We start from the raw sequence: 16,197 nt of genomic DNA on the forward strand, positions 1-16,197 counted from the left end.
TGTTAACAATCACTTGTATGTAAGTGCATTTATTGTGGCTGTTTTCACACAATTTGGTAACAGCTTATTTCACAGGACCCATAGTTTCTTAATCATTGCCAAAACAGAAAGTGTAGCTGGTCATTGCTAATGTGACCTATAGAGTGTCTTTGACTCAGAGTGCAGCGGCTCAGCTCAACATGCAAAAATATCAAACCTTGTTTACAGTCAAACAAACAACTTCACAGATCTGGAGAGAAGTTTGCAATAATTTAGGTAATATTCACTTGTGAATATACCACTGTATGCATTATCCTGTCATATTTATTTGTACTTGGATGTCAGTTTTTGCAGTCATTTAAGAAATGTCTCCAGATATTTTCCCTATGATTAGTTACAGGGTTTAGTTTGTACCGAACTGTATTTTCCACCTGGAAACAAAGAACTCATAGGACCCTGAGAAAATAAGATAATATAATCATTTCTTAGTCCCACAGCAGCGAAATGACAGTACAAGAAAGAAAAACTGCAAAATGTCAAACAAATAATCTGATAAATAATATAATATGTACAATATTTACAGAAAAGCAGCATATGAGGGATATTACACAGATGGTGTGTTGCTCATTACACATTATTGCACATGGTGAGTCTGTCAGTTCCTGGTGTGTGTGTGTGTGTGTATATAGTGTTTTTAAAAATTGAATAGGAAAATGTGCTGGTTTTGTAGGTTTGGCCCAGTTCTGCCTCAACTCTGCTCATCTGTAAGTCCACCTTGAAAAATAATGATCAGATATTTAATTATTTTGTCAATGCCTGATTTTATAAACAGGATTAAAAGGACGGGTTCCACATGTGTGGCGGTCACGGTCACATCTCCGCTGGTTAAATGAAGGGATTTTCTCCCCTGGTTTCCTCCTGAACAGAAACTTAATCTCTCGGTTGTGACGGGTGACAGATTCTCATTAGACACCACAGGCTGCAGCACGTCGTCTTCTTCTCCTCACAGGTAAGATGAGAATCCGGCCACATGAACTTGCATCAGTTGAAAAATTGTCCCCACGTTGTAGAATTTTTATCTGAAGCATTAAAGCTGTAAAATCTGCCAGTTCTTAAATGTACGACTGACAAAAACACGACAAACAGCAGCTTGTGGAAAAACATGAGCTTTATTATTGGACAACGTTTTTTTTGCCTTGAGGACACCAGTGTACTGGAGATCACATTAATACAACATGAAAGGCGGGAGGACTCAGACACACCTGTACCGGTAAACACCGATTAATGCTTAGTTCCCCTCCTTCACACACAAACAGCTAAACTAAACACTGACAATGCATAGATGACACTGGCAGGAAGACTGATGGATCCTTGGAAGAGTGGTGTGCGTGTGTGTGTGTACTTTAGAGGCTAATTTGTATGAGAGGTCAGTTAGTGCATGTATAGAGTATGAACATGAGAGGGTCTGCCAAGAAGTAAGTGTGTGTGTGTGTGTGTGTGTGTGTGTGTGTGTTGGAAGGATTCCTCCTCTGCAGGCTGAACGGCTGGCTTCCTCTCAAAACAGACGTTTCTCATAACTGTGGGAGAGAGAAGAGAGGGTCACACGACTATCCATGATGCTCCCTGAGGTTTCGCGTTAAACAGACGCAGCAGTTTAACTGGAGGTTTGTGTGGTTGTGGTGAGACATGAAACTAAGAACTTTTTAAGACAATGCGACATGAAACGCATCTAAAGAGGTAGGTTGTATCTGCTTAGCTGAGTAGTTGTGTGCTGAAGTAACACCAGTGTGTGCGTTTGTACCTGTGCAGGCTGTGGACTCCGCCCTCCATCTGAGCTGATGTGGTTCTCTTTTCAAACTTCAGATCTCCAGAGTACATCATGGCTCTGCAGGGAGGAAACAAACGCTATTACACACAGCGCCCCACATAACAGGGAGGAGCTGCAGACAGACACAAGCATGTGAGAATATAATAATAATAATAATAATATCAAACATTCAGGACTGAACTAAAAGCAGGAGAAGCTTAATTTTCTTTTTTCTTTGGCAGGGGGAAAACAGACGCAATGAAATTAGTTTTTCAACATTTTAAATGTTTTTAAAGATAATTTTGTTTTAACATTTAAAAGCATAATTTGTATTTTTATGTTTCTATATTTTGCATTTATTTTATCTTCAATACTGTTACTGTGTTGCTGCTATCTTGGCCAGGTCTCCCTTGAAAAAGAGATCCGTGATCTCAATGGGACAAACCTGGTTAAATAAATGAAAAGAATAAATAATATATTTTCCCTAAATTTGTGCTGTTTGGCAAATAATTTCTCAGCCCACTTGCAATAACTTTCCGGCCCACCAGTGGGCCCCGAGCCACACAACCCATGCTGGCAGCTCTCTGAGGATGCACTCAGGCACAGCAGTGCTTTGATATTAGCATGCTAACATCTGCTAATGACTGCCAAAGTGCAACTGAGGCTGAGAGCTCAGATTTACAACTGGTGCCAAAAATGAATAGTGTAAAATACATCCTGTATGATCATCAGCCAATCAGATCAGTGTAGAAATTAGCTCCTGTTTGTTAGTTTTATTTATCTTGTTGCATTATTTATGTGAGGATATAAAAATACCGGCCGAGACGTCCATGTTGTCTTTGAATATCACAGAGGAACAGTTCCACAGTTCTGTCCTGCTGAATGCAAAGTGAGTGACCAACATGTTGGCTGGTGGTGTTGCTGGTGTGATCCCAATCACAAGATGGTCTCCGGTTCATTAAGCTTGTATAACAGTTGAATACATTACAATTTATAATTCCCCACTTTTACTCTTCAAAAACAAAACTCCCCAAAATTCCCCTTGTGTTTTACGATAATGTGCACTCTCATTTCCTCCTCAATCATTTCATTAGATTATGTGACTGAGGGCTCAGTGAAATGCACTGTTCCTCTGGCCGACAGGCAGCTGTGTGTTGTTGTGTCTTTACCTGAGCTGTGTGAGGCTCTTGGCACCGATGTCCTGACAGGAGTGCTGAATGCCGGCCAGCAGGTAGGGAACAAACTTGTGGATGGAGCCTTTGTCCTGCACCGCTCCAGAAACACCCTGAGCAACTTTAATCTTATCGCTCTCACTGTGGGGGGAGAGGAGGAACAAAGAAGAGAGCAGGGTGGTGGGTGTAGGAACCGTTTCTATCACTGACATTTACAGCCTGCACACTGCCACCTTGTGGCTTCAGATCTGATCCAGAGTTAGGTGAATAAATTGAAGCCCCCTCCTTTTTGAGAGGGTTGTGATAAGCAAACAGTTAAGACTTTTTTTTAAGTATTACTGTCTAAACTGTCTCTTATTAGTAGGCTGATCATTCTCCACCACCAGCGAGGTCGAAGGCTCTGAAAACCACTGAAAATCAAATGAGGAAGTGATGGCATCTGGGAAAAAACTGGACAGTCTCATCTCCCAGCAAAAGAGCAGTGTAGAAGGGAACAGCCCCCCTTCTACTTTCTTCTCTCTTCTGGGGTAAGATTGAGTCCTGTGCATTGGTGCGATTTGACCTGCAGATTTGCAGTAAATGTCCGGGGTGATGTTACTTAACTAACGACAACAGTTTGTGTTTGTTTCTGTACCTGAAGTATCTGGTCTGGGAGCCCAGGTTTTTGTCCATGGCATCCAGGGAGCCCATGCCGCGGTACTTCTTCAGCCTGATGCCGTCAGAGAAGAAATATTCACCAGGAGCTTCGCTGGTGGCGGCCAGCAGAGAACCCATCATCACTGCACACAGAGAGAGAAGCTTTAGTGGAATACAGGATCTGAATGATGACAAGTGAAAGGTTCAACCGAGGTGAAAAATCTAGTGTAATCACAGTTTCACCCTGAGGGCCACAATCCAAATCTGAAAACCTACTGTTCACATTATAATCCTCTGTGTGACATGGATTAAATAAAACCAGTCCTCATTATTTATATCCGTCTGATCCAGTGTCCAAATATTTAAATCTTAACCTGCTGCTCACTGACCCTGAAACACACATCTATCCATACCTGTGGATGCTCCCAGAGCCAGGGCTTTGGCGATGTGCCCGACCGTCTGGATGCCACCATCAGCGATGACCGGGACCCCGAAGCGCCGGGCGTACTCTGACACCTTATAGACGGCTGTGGCCTGGGGTCTGCCACACGCCAGCACTGAGGGGGGGGTGAAGACAGAGACAGGGGGATTAAATGATGAAGTTAGTCATCTGAACTACATGTTTCTAGTCTCATCATCAACACTGGTTATATGATCTTATACTTTAACCAATCCACAGCTCAGCAGTCAAAGCTTTAGACTAATGTTGGAGAGCAGATTAAAACGTTGGCTCTTCCATTTTTACCGATTCTCATTTCAAAATCCTTATATTTATATATCCACATATATTTACATTATGTGGACAGGGACACGGCAACATCAGAGTGTTGCACAGTAGGAATTTCACAGAAATACAGATGAGCTGCTCAGATGGCTAATACTTTTCATAAACTCTGAACTCGGAGCATTCAACTGAGTTTAGATAAACATGCATGGTTGAGACTCTCAGGAGGTGACGTTTAATAGAAATCAAAATCACACAGAGTGAGTGAGCAGACAGGCTGGGAACATGTTCACTTCTGTTGACACAGAATGAGGAAGTTAAACTTGTCACATCAGCAGACAAATACCACACCGCTCCTGAAACTCCAGCTCTGTCACACATTCTGCCTCCATGAAGCCCAACACTGCCAGTTAACACCTTTTAAGATTTCAACCTTACAGTCTGTCTCTCCATCACGCGAGCTGCACTAATGCTCAGATTTATGAAGAACCAACAAAGAGACACGTTCCAGTTCCTTTTTTTTTACTGCTGGAGACGTTTTGTTTCCTGTGAACTTGGGGCTGCACACGATGATACTAAACCTTATCATCCACAGGAGATATGTTATATCATGTAGATACACACAGAAATTAAAGTAAGCCTTCCTGGGTGCTGCTACCTTTGTATTCTTTTAGGAGAAACCTGCTTTATTTCTACATTCCAGGTTATAGACTGGGGGTGGGCGATATATCGAATACGCTCGACGTGGGATGTAGCAAAAGACTATAACGCAAACATCGAATATAAATTGTCATACAATTGTTTTAAGACGCCGTCATGGAATTCGCTTTGGCTTTTCGCTCCTCTCACTTTCCCCCTTCCACACCCCCCTCCTCGCTCTCACAGACACGCTCCCCTGCCCATCCAGAAAAATCTCCTGGCTGCGTGTGAGTTTGTATCTGGAGCAGAAGGAACTGGAGAGAGAAAGTGAGTTGAAAGGCGACGTGTTTAGAAACGGTAACTGAAGCTGCAGGCTCCGTCTTTCTCCAGAGTTCGCCTTGAGGTTTATTTACCCTCGTTTAGGAGAAGACACACACACAGAGCAAAAGAGAGAGAGACTGAGAGGGAGTGCACAAGTGAGATAACACCTTTCACCTATTAAATTATTGACATAATATAATTATAACCAACACCGGCCTCCTGACTCTCCACGCAGTTGGTAAAATGTTTAAAAGATATAATATTTATATTTTTTCATGTCTTTGTCGTATTCATTTGAAGTTCAGATATTGAAATTACAGTGAAAGGTGTCAGTTATATATAATGTTGCTGGTATCATTTCAATATAACATCAACTGATGTTGCCCTAGTTTGTCAAATCTCAAGCTCACACGACACAGCAGTAAGGCATGAGGTGCATCAAAGGGTTAAACGGTGCATTTATGAAGGGCTTCAGAGGAGATTTCAAAACATCAAGATATATATATAGTCTATCACAATACAGCCTAAAAATATAGCTATGTTAGTTGTAGGCTCTGACCTATTACAGACTATGATATTTCTCACGGTTCAGCTCAGGTTTCACTTCAGAAGCAGAGCAAATGAAAACATCTGACACAAACTGCAACAAACCTGTAGAAATAAAAATCACCATCTCTTTCCCAGCCCCTCCACCCTGATGCTGCTCAGACTGCACACAGAGCAGGTCAGCACTGATGCACCGTCTCACACAGCCATGCTACGAGTCAGTAATCTCCTCTGAGTGCAGCAGCCACAGGCGTGTGCTGGTGTGCCACAGTACGTCTCTGTGCAGACTGAATATACAATTGCAAAGTGAGGCGCAGACATTACAGTATTAGATTAATTTAAGTTTATCTAAGAGATAAAGGGGAAAAAAAATCCTGCCTGGTTCCACCCAGCCTCTCCACCTCCGCTGAGCAGACATGCTGTGGCTGCCCAGCTCCTCTGCTGTTTGCTCATTCCAGTGCCTTATGTTAGGAATGGGTGTTAGAAACCGATGAGAGCTGCAGCCTACAGCTGACACAGCGGTGGGGGTGGTGTCACAGAAGCAGCACACAGAGGGTTTGGACTTTGTACCAGCCACCATCTGACCAACGGCAACCAAAAGACACAAATGGGTAGTGTCTCAATCTGATGACAGCATCCAGAACAGAGACCAGTAGGTCAGTAAAGTGGGTGGAGGAAGAGCAACATCCACTCAAGATGATTGACAGATTAGTGAGGACATGGGAACAAGCAAACCCCAAAACCCCAAAACACCTAAAGCCAGATTTCAAAAAAAAAAAACAAACAAAAAAAAAAACTTACTTCCTCTACCATCACTACTTCTACTGAAGCAAAGCTGTTAACCAATCAATGCAGCAGGCTGTGAAGTGAGAAGTATGGGGTTGGGGGGGTGTGTCACACTGTGATAGTGGAGCCAATGGGAGCCCGGCGCAGGCCAGAGGGCGTGGGGAAACTTACTGCAGTATCCCGTAACAGTGGTTGGGGTTTTGGGGCTGTGGAGCTTTATTGCTGGTGGTACACTGAGGGGAGCTGAACATGGACGGACACACAAACACAAACACACACACACACACACACACACACACACACACACACACACAAAGATGGGAGATAGAGGAGAGAGTTCAAGAAGGAGAAAGCAGAGAGGAAGGATGAGAAAGAAGGGGAGGGAGTCAGTGGGACAACAACCAGATGAAGATGACAGACAGAAATGAAGAAAACGATAAGCACAAGAAAATGAAGAACAAGAACAGCTAATGATTTCAGAGGAATCTTGGAAAAAGATGAAGAGACAACAAGAGGAACAGAGACAAACAAACTCTATACATCTGCACTATGCCTGACAAATCACAACTAACGTTATCCCAGTGACAATTTAGATTCTAAATCCGAACCCACCAAAACAAGCTGGAGTTCAAACTTCATTTTTCTAGGGCACTGAATCAAAACAAGCCTGACTACACAATTTAACCAGCAGCTTTATTTCTAAATTCAGGATCAGACAACACAGCTCGTCGTCACAGACGGTCACAATGTCAGATCAGGTGATCATAGCACCGACCGACAAATATCAGACTGCACACCGAACCCCAATCACACGTAGCTCATCTTCCTTCACAACCTGCGTGAGAATCAAGCAGATGTGGGGCAGAGACTTGTCGACAACAGCTGCATCCAAAAAAATAAAATAAAATTTTTTTAAAAATCAAAAAAAAAAAAAATCACAGAGACGTCAACAAGCTATCTGAGAGAAGGAATAAATCAAAAACGCTCATGTCTCCATCTGAGCCTCCTGCACTAAGACTCAAACTACTGTGCCATTGTCAAACTGATATAGTGTCGTCTGATCCGTGCATTAGGTCAATAAACCAACATTTTACCTTCTGCTCCTATTGCTTCCCTCCTTCAACACATTCAGTAACAACATTAAACTGGCTGCTGACTTGCTTTGTGGCTGGGAGGTGTTAGTGAGGCTGGGGGTGCTTGTTGTTGCCGGTCAGTCACTCACCTTCCTGAGTGATGCAGATGGAGCCGCTGCCCATCCCCACTCTCAGTCCGTCCACTCCTGCATCGATCAGGTTCTTAGCCTGAGCTGCTGTCACCACTGCAGCACAGGGAGACACACAAACTTTTAGTACTAGATCATGACGATGTTCTATCTTTAAGCTAATGACAAATATCCGATGTGTGTGCTTTATCTTTTCCCTATTGACATGATTTTTAGAAATCATTAACAGGTCCACTTGATAGATGTACAAACAGCATATTCTATAGTTCTCTACATTTTTTACTTGGCATGGGCTCAATGAAAAGATCTTTTCCTGTTACTCTGCACACGTTGGTGTGTAATCAAGTGCAAGTGTAGTTACCATTGCCTCCGATGACCTGCAGGTGGGGGTACTTTTCCTTGATATATTTGATCATGTTGATCTGGAAGATTGAGTTGCCCTGAGACGAGTCCTGGAGGTAGAGAAGGAACACGCGTCATCACCATCTATAATATATTACTTGGAATTTGCTCCATCAGTTGAGAGATCGAGGTTTTCATGCCACATGGATCTTTATTAAAAAAATTATCTCTTATTATTAACATCATTAACAGTGTGCAGACACATCAGTGTCCAGCCTGTCCTGTTAAAGAGCTCACTTCCAGTCTCTTCCCCACCAACAATTCCAGTAGTGATGAAGCCAAAACTGCTTAAAACATGTTTCTATACATGTTTGGGAACAAAAGCGACCCTGTCTAATGTGCACCACAAGGTCTGAAACAGATCTGTATATAACAGTGCTAAAAAAAGTCTTTATGACCCCGATCTTCCTTCCAAACATATGCTTTACACTAAAATTAGCACGTTTTTTCAATGCAAGTAAACCAGCTAATAAAAGCCGATTGACCCCTTTTCCACTGCCAGTCGAGTTTGCCTTTCTGTTCAGACCGAGGACACACAACTGCAAGGAGTGATGTCACCACCTGCACTTACAGAGCACACACACAGACGCAGGTGAGAGAGAGTGAGCTGCTAGCCGCCGTGCAGACTGCGTCGGTTGGTGGTTGTGTGTTTTTAAAACTAATTTTGAGGCTGCAGCTCAGTCTTTCATCCCTGAGTGAAGTGTAGCTGTGGTGTTTCTGGTGTCTCTGGAAGACGTCACAGCAGGCGTCATGTTTACATCAATACTGATTGGAGCTGGAGGCCTATTGTACCTTCTTCCTTTGCCGACTAAAGCCGGACGTTAGTGGGTCTTAGTGGGGTTTTTTTTTTTGACCCGTGGAAAAGGGGCTATAATCTCTACTTCTAACACCTGTACTAAAGTCCTCCTTACCAACACGACCACATCCACCCCGCTCTGCACCAGCAGATCCAGGCGGTACTTGTCATCGTTGTGGGTGCCGATGGCAGCGCCACACAGCAGCTGTTTACGGGAATCTTTGGAGGCCAGAGGGAAGTCTCTGTTCTTCTTCAGGTCTGTACGGGCGATGATGGACACCAGGGATCCCTCTTCATTTACTATGGGCAGTTTACCTGCGCAGGGGGGGGGGGGGGGGGGGGGGGGTCAGACAGGTTAAACATGTACACACACATTTGCAACTGCATGTAGGTTAATCAGTGCTGTGTCATTTTTTTTAAATTCACGATTTAACATTCTACTCACCTTTCTTACTCCTCTGGAGGATTTCATTGGCTTCTTTCAGTGTCACTCCAGCGGGGGCAACAACTAGGTCCTCTCGCTTTGTCATCACCTGTGAAGACGGTGACACAGAAAGGAGGTAAACTCAGCATCTGTATTTAATGGTGAGGTTCCTGAGACGGTGAAAAGTTCAGGCTCTTGGGGAAAATACTGTGACTTGTCTCACCTCGCTCAGTAGCAGGTCATGGTCCTCCTCCTTCAGGAAATCTATGTCTCTGGAAGAAATGATGCCGACCAGCTTGCCGCCCATTTTGCCGTTGTCTGTGATGGGGATGCCGCAAAAGCCGTGGCGAGCCTTGGCCTGGAAGACGTCTCGTACGCGCTCGTTGGGGCTCATCACTACAGGGTCTGTGATGAAGCCCTGCTCATAACGCTGGAGGAGGGAGGGAGGGAAGGAGGTGAGGAAAAAGAGGGATGGGGATTAGGAAGAGTAATGGGAGGCGGGAGAAGGAGCAGTGGTGGAGAAGAAAAAGAAATCACTGCCTACAGCAGAGGAGCAGGGCATGCTGGGGTAAATATAGTTCTACTGGATCTATCTAAATCCAAACTGACTGCAGCGACTAAAAGGACAAAACAAGTACAAAAGAGAAGATAATGTGAGACGAGGAAGATGAAGATAAACATACAAAATAAAGAGCAATAATAAGACTGAATGAGGAGATGAATGAAAAGAAAGAACAGGTGAAAGAAAGAAAGAACAGAACAACGTCATCATCTCTACCTTGACTTTGCGAACTTCGTTGGCCTGGAACTCTGGAGTGCAGTTGTGGTGAATGAAGCCGATGCCACCCGTTAGCTGGGAGGAGACGGGACATCAGGGTGTGTCACGGCGGGCAAACGTGATGACAGGGACAACAAACAGTCAACAACACTGGGAAACCTTCGTGTGTTTGTGTGTTATACTCACTGCCATAGCGATGGCCATGTTGGCCTCTGTGACGGTGTCCATGGGAGAGGAGACGAAGGGGGTCTTCATGGTGATTTGTTTGGTGAGCGCTGAAGTCAGGTCCTGGGTAAGAGACGCACAGTGGAATCCTATAGTTCAGCACTTTATCCTTCATGTGTCACAAACACTTTCACATGTCACAGGAGCAAATATTCAGCTGCTTCAGTCTCAGGCTGCTGGTGTTGTGCCATGATTCTCCTACTACATACCGAGAGTATACAGGATATATTATGTAGGAATATTTATAGTATACTGATGCATAGTACATAATACCCCCCCCCCCGCACCACCAAATCATTATTTGTCAGAATGAGTTACACTGTCAGGTTTGTTTACATCAGCTGTGCTGAAGGCGACATGCAGTGATAACACAACAGATATAAACTAAACTTTTCCAACAAACAGGAAACCTGTTGCTGTGGATTAAGTGAGTTAAGCCCACGTCTGTTTACATTTTTGAAAAATAAGTTTATCTATTTTAACTTCCTGTTTGTTAGGTACCATTGGATGTGCTGACAACTATCACTGGATCACTGACTGAGGAGCTGCTTTATTCTCTGATCTCTAAGCAGATTTATAGACATTTATTTGCAGTGGTGTTTGCATGTTTTTGGTACAAAATGTGGGTTTTATATATTGGTAGTTGATGACTTGTTAAATTATCTGGTCTGGTATGACAAGTAGGTTATGGTGGTTAATGGTAGAAAACTTTAAACAGATAATTCTATGTAACAGAAAATCCTGACTAACTTCACGACTCTTCTCTTCTTGTGCTTCTGTTATACAATATTTTAGAATTAACCATTATCCCATAAAAGTTTCAGTGGCAACGTTCAGCAAGAATTAAATAGGCTTTAAAGTGAAAATACCGTGATCAAGTATAGATTTGAAATCATAATTATTAAACAATGGAAATACAGTGACCCGAATTCAGGAAATTTGTGACAGGAGGCTGATAATCCTCACTCCCGCCCAGGATATCGTCCCAAACTCAGATTAGTTTAATGCCAAACAGCCGGGTTAATCAGATTCTGTGTGTTGGTAAATAAATGTTTTCCTCCATCACAACTCAACAACTCACCACTTGATCTGAGGTGAAGTCGATGTAACCAGGCAGAATCAGAAAGTCACTAAAGGAGAGATAAGAAGGGAAGAAAGAGGTTACCACAGCATATGTAGACCTCACAAGACCTGTCCATTGTAGCAGCTTTGAACCTGCCTCAGCCAATCAGACAGGAAAGATTCAGATGTCATGATCTGGAAACCTCCTGCTTGATAACGCTTCACTAAACAATTAGAGGTCTAAGATTTCATTTTTTAAATGTAACGAGTAAACATGCACTTAAATCACACTTTTGTAGTTCGTGTGTGTGTAAATAGTTAGCATGCTTGAGTAAATATTTGCCAGCTAAATATTTTCCAGTTCAGAAATAGAAAACCAAGAAAGCAGTCGAGGGAAAAAATGTGACATGAGCTACTCAGAGCAGGACATAACATGAATTTCTTTCTCGGGAATCCTCAGAGGTTGTCAAGTTACAGGACGAGTGAATATGTAAAATATTTCTGCAGAGAATTTCTTAAATGCCTGACGAGCCCTGTTGGATCAGAGTTGCAGCAAGGCCCACGTGACAGTGAGACCAGAGAGAGACAGCGTGCACCAACATGTGAGGTGAGTCACTGTCGCTCATGTAACTATACCTACGATACTTTAATATGCTGAAAAACAGCATTCAAACTAATCAATTAAAAAAATAAATTAAGACAATGTTGAAGAGTTGATCAACTTTGCTGTATCACTGCCATAATATGGTTCATGCTTAATTTTTCACTTTCAAATAAAATTCCTGAAAATAGTGAAAAATGTCCATTATATTCTCCCAGAGGCCGAAGTGCCATCAACAACAGTCCTTTGACTCAATGTGAAGCCATAAAAAGCAGCAAACACTCACATTTGACATGTTGTGGCCAGCAAATGTACAGCATTTGTACTCGGTAAATGACAAACAAACTGATCTATTATTAAAATTGCATTAACTTCACTGACATGAATTGTTACAGCACCAAACATTTGCTGGCTACAAGGTTTCACGCTCTGCTCTTTTTCATGTCGCTGACTTTGTTTGGCTGCTGGTCAGAATAAGCAATTTTATGATGGTGCCGACAACTTTTACTGTTGAGTACATTGCACTAATATTCTTGCTTTGATTTACGGAGCATTACCACACAGATGGTCTAAATATAGCAGGGCTCCACACGGTCCAGCACAACAACACTGGCCTGTGTAAACCGGGGCCTAAATTTGGGACCTGTGTGTGTGCAGAAGGAATGTGTTCCCATCTCATTTCCAAGAGGCTGCAGGAGAAAGTTACACCACTGTTTTCACTTTATACACCATGCACTTGTTCAGTTATCAGCAATTCTTCTTGACAGACATTTAAAAAGTGAAAAAAATAATTCCTCTCTATGTATAAAGTTCACAGCAGTCATAAAACTTCACTGATGACGGCTCAATGTGTTTGTTCTGCTGCCAACAACAGTGATTTCCCAGTTGGTGATGTAAACACAGGGACGCAGGTTTTCTGAACTTTGACCTTATAGTTCAAACACAACAGCGAATTAACTTGGCAACCTTTGTTTTCCTATTGTAAGAGCTGCCCTATCAGAGCACACGAAGCTGTCTCTAGGTCCTTGTTATGAATGTTAAATGTAAGACACCACTTTGAGCTCTAACTTCTACTGTTCCTGTGAGAAGACTGGACATTTACACGGCTGCTCCACTGGTTTCAAACCTGAAGTTTGGTTTACTTGTCATGAGGAGATCTACTCAGCCTGTGAAAACAAGGGTATATTGTCTTTTGTTGCTTTATAAAGTTTGAAGTTTGCATTATGGGAAATGTAGGACCAGGTGTCCATGAGAACGACCCACACTGAGGACTGTCTCTTCATAGAGGTAGAAGCTTAATGCTGCTTTGAACAGATGCTGGACCCATGACCCGGTGCTGAGAGCGTCTGGCCACTGGAAGGACCCAGGCCCAGAAATATCCTTTAATTACTGCTAGCAGGCTAAGCTAACACAACGGGATGCCCGTGGAGTGTATCGCCGTGTTAGGACCGGTTAGCCCGGCGTCTTTACTTGTAAGTGAGCCCGTCTCCTCCGTTGAACAGCTGCTGTCCCGTTAGCCCGTCGTCGGGGACGTAACCGGTCTGCCCGCTGATCAGGTAGTCCGCCATGACGTCCAAGAAACCCAGCGGTCCCCTGCTCGCTCCTGACCGACTACAGACAACTCACCGACCCGCGAAGGCAAACACACACACACACACACACACACACACACACACACACAGGCCCCGGGACGGACACCGAGAACTTTCCTCCACCGCCGCGGCGGTAGCTCCCCTCCCTGGGCGGTCAACCGGTCGACCGCTGTCCTGCTTCGTGCGGCTCCGAGCTGCAGAGATGGTCCGCTCCGTGTGACCGGGTTACCGGCGACAAGCTGGGCTGGTGTCGGTCTGAAGGGGCTCGGCGCTCGGTGCTCACGGTGTCTCTGCAGCTCCCTCCAACATGTGCGTTATTCCCGTGTCTGACAGCACTTCCGGCTGACGTCACATCCGCCCACCCCGCCCCTTAGCTTTATATCATTATTATTATTATTATTATTTTTATTATCATTATTATTATCATCATCATTATTATTATTATTATACGTTTTATTAATAATAATTCAAATGTGATATATTACTATATATTTTGCATGTGTACATATAGAGACAGATATTTCCTGCAGTAAATCCTCTTTCATGATGGGTATATTGCTCAGTTTTTGTTTGAGCTGATCACCATTTGGTGATGATGGCCATCATAAGGATGCATTTTGTGGTGCTGTTGAATTGTATTGCATTTTCTTTTGTCCAACTCATTTTTGCCAGTGAAGGCTAAAGGCTAAATAACAGAAACTCTCTGTATAATAATCTTCAGGTTTCTGACTTTGGTCAGATAAAACAAGAGCTACAGGAAATAATGATGAGTTTTTTTCTTTATTTAAAAAAAAAATCATTTTACATATTGAACAAATAAATTAAATTATTTTCAGACCTATTCTGATCATGGAATAATACTACCTTTCTGTGCGTTCATAATTTGACACAGGAAAAATGGCAGCAACTCAATGAAAAAAAAATGAGCTTCAACAAATTACCTCAATATAAACTAAAAAGATGATGGACTTAAAACTGGATTTTGACACATGAATTCATTTATGTGGTGAGAGCAGCAACTCTCTGAAACACTCCTCCAACAGAAATACCGATAAAGTTTACTCCATGTCATGTGGGATTAATTAAAAGAAACTTGCACCGACTGAAGTATAATTTTTAAGGCCTTAACTTTTTTAGTTTATATTAAGCTAATCTATTGTAAAGTTGAGTTTAATCAATTTGCTTCCGTTTTTTTTTTTTTTTGTGTCAAATAATTAACACTCAGAAAACCTCAGGCAGGGGAGTGTTAATTTTATCACAGGAGAACCTGCAGCCAACTATCATCTTCATTATCAATTATTTTTTCTAATGACTGACTGATTGACAGTGCCCCATACATGTAAATATGATATTTGGATTTAGGAACAAACTGCTGTGTCATGGATCCTATGATATCAGCAGGACCTCCTTTCATTTGTTTGCAGCTAAAAATATACATCCCCCAAAAATACGTCATACTGTTGGGCTGGTAACTTGAAAGAGGTTGGTGAATTTTACAGAGGCCGGAAACTCAAAATGTGTCCCACTTTATCTGAACTTATCCTATTTTGCAGTAGCTTTAAAAAGAAAATTCTTACAGCCAGTTAAAGTAGTTTTAAGTTAGGAATCACACGGCTGTCCTGCTTTGGAACAAACACTTGAGGGTGCAATTTTCCCCACGCGTCATGTCACTATGTGAAGGTGAAAGTGGGTCACACACACATAAGGTCAAGCAGAGCAGTGGAGCAGTTAATAACTCCCTCGGCACACTATTACACGTAACTATATTAGGCTGCAGCGGACACAGCAGGCCCTGTGTGAGAGGAGGTGCCAATCTGATAATGTCAGAGGTGGCCTGGGTTTCTGCAGCATGTGTCAACACCGCAGTGACTGTTGAGAAACATTCAAAATGATTCAAAATGTTTTAAAAATTTTTTTTTTTTTAAACTCATTGTTCTATTGTTCATATTTACATCACAGATGTAGAAGACAATGGATCTGAGGTTCAGTGTGATCAATGAGTGGCACATTGAGTATTTATGTTTGAGGGCTTACAGATTTCTTCCTTTATCAATATATAATCACAGTGTGGATCATGTGTATCCCTGTCATTTCTTGGGGTGAAGCATCACATCAGTTAAAGAAAGTTCATTATGACCAATGGTTCTGCCACTGTCAACAAAAACAAGGTATTTATACATCTCGGCTGAATTTTTATGGATGGTTTATTCTGCATAAATCAGTCTTCGGGTGGTTTTGTTGTTTGGGAGTTGTGTTAAAAATGTCATGAGCCTTTTGTTAATTTATAGGAAACATTTCCCTACAAGGATCATTAAGTCATCACGTTTCCTCCTTTAATATGAAAAACAAAATGAAACAAAACTTGACCCTACTTAACCCTACTGCATATGAAAATATAATCACTTCTACTTGACTCCTATCCATTTAAATTGAATTGTACGTGTGTGTGTGTGTGTGTGTGTGTGTGTGTGTGTGTGTGTGTGTG

General features: G+C 42.6%; 1 protein-coding gene and 2 long non-coding RNA genes across 4 annotated transcripts in view; 2 read left to right on the forward strand and 1 right to left on the reverse strand.

The window, feature by feature from the left end:
* Positions 1–3,740, forward strand: part of LOC139620080 (uncharacterized) — a 14,519-nt gene extending 10,779 nt beyond the window's left edge. The window contains exons 3-7 of the long non-coding RNA XR_011690733.1: positions 812–988; positions 1,544–1,643; positions 1,843–1,939; positions 3,323–3,485; positions 3,599–3,740. This is a non-coding gene — a long non-coding RNA (uncharacterized lncRNA). The remainder of the gene's footprint in view (positions 1–811; positions 989–1,543; positions 1,644–1,842; positions 1,940–3,322; positions 3,486–3,598) is intronic.
* impdh2 (IMP (inosine 5'-monophosphate) dehydrogenase 2) lies at positions 1,130–14,047 on the reverse strand. Of its 2 annotated transcripts, XM_071475246.1 has the most exons (15): positions 13,591–14,047; positions 11,539–11,587; positions 10,419–10,520; positions 10,233–10,307; positions 9,678–9,884; positions 9,476–9,563; positions 9,146–9,345; positions 8,194–8,284; positions 7,833–7,928; positions 6,782–6,853; positions 4,008–4,151; positions 3,593–3,737; positions 2,956–3,099; positions 1,781–1,864; positions 1,130–1,556 (listed from the first exon to the last, which is right to left on the reverse strand). In XM_071475246.1, the coding sequence occupies exons 1-15, from the start codon at positions 13,686–13,688 to the stop codon at positions 1,535–1,537; spliced, it is 1,617 nt and encodes a 538-aa protein (XP_071331347.1). In that variant the 5' UTR covers positions 13,689–14,047; the 3' UTR covers positions 1,130–1,534. The 2 variants fall into 2 exon arrangements, with proteins under 2 accessions (XP_071331347.1, XP_071331348.1); XM_071475247.1 differs by lacking the exon at positions 6,782–6,853.
* Positions 13,101–16,197, forward strand: part of LOC139620081 (uncharacterized) — a 3,857-nt gene continuing 760 nt past the window's right edge. Inside the window, exon 1 of the long non-coding RNA XR_011690734.1 lies at positions 13,101–13,300. This is a non-coding gene — a long non-coding RNA (uncharacterized lncRNA). The remainder of the gene's footprint in view (positions 13,301–16,197) is intronic.

Source organism: Trachinotus anak, unplaced genomic scaffold (assembly GCF_046630095.1).
Source record: "Trachinotus anak isolate AG129_WGS33_773 ecotype Australia unplaced genomic scaffold, CSIRO_AGI_Tana_v1 ptg000004l, whole genome shotgun sequence".
In the NCBI taxonomy this organism is placed as follows: Eukaryota; Metazoa; Chordata; class Actinopteri; order Carangiformes; family Carangidae; genus Trachinotus; species Trachinotus anak.

Excerpts from the sequence above, each read along its gene's own strand:
- impdh2 (XM_071475246.1), bottom strand. The coding sequence starts at position 13,688 with ATGGCGGACTACCTGATCAGCGGGCAGACCGGTTACGTCCCCGACGAC. Across the intron at positions 9,885-10,232 it reads ACGAAGTTCGCAAAGTCAAG|CGTTATGAGCAGGGCTTCAT; the intron begins GTAGAGATGATG and ends TCCCTCCTCCAG. Across the intron at positions 6,854-7,832 it reads CATCTGCATCACTCAGGAAG|CTCCCCTCAGTGTACCACCA; the intron begins GTGAGTGACTGA and ends GTCCATGTTCAG.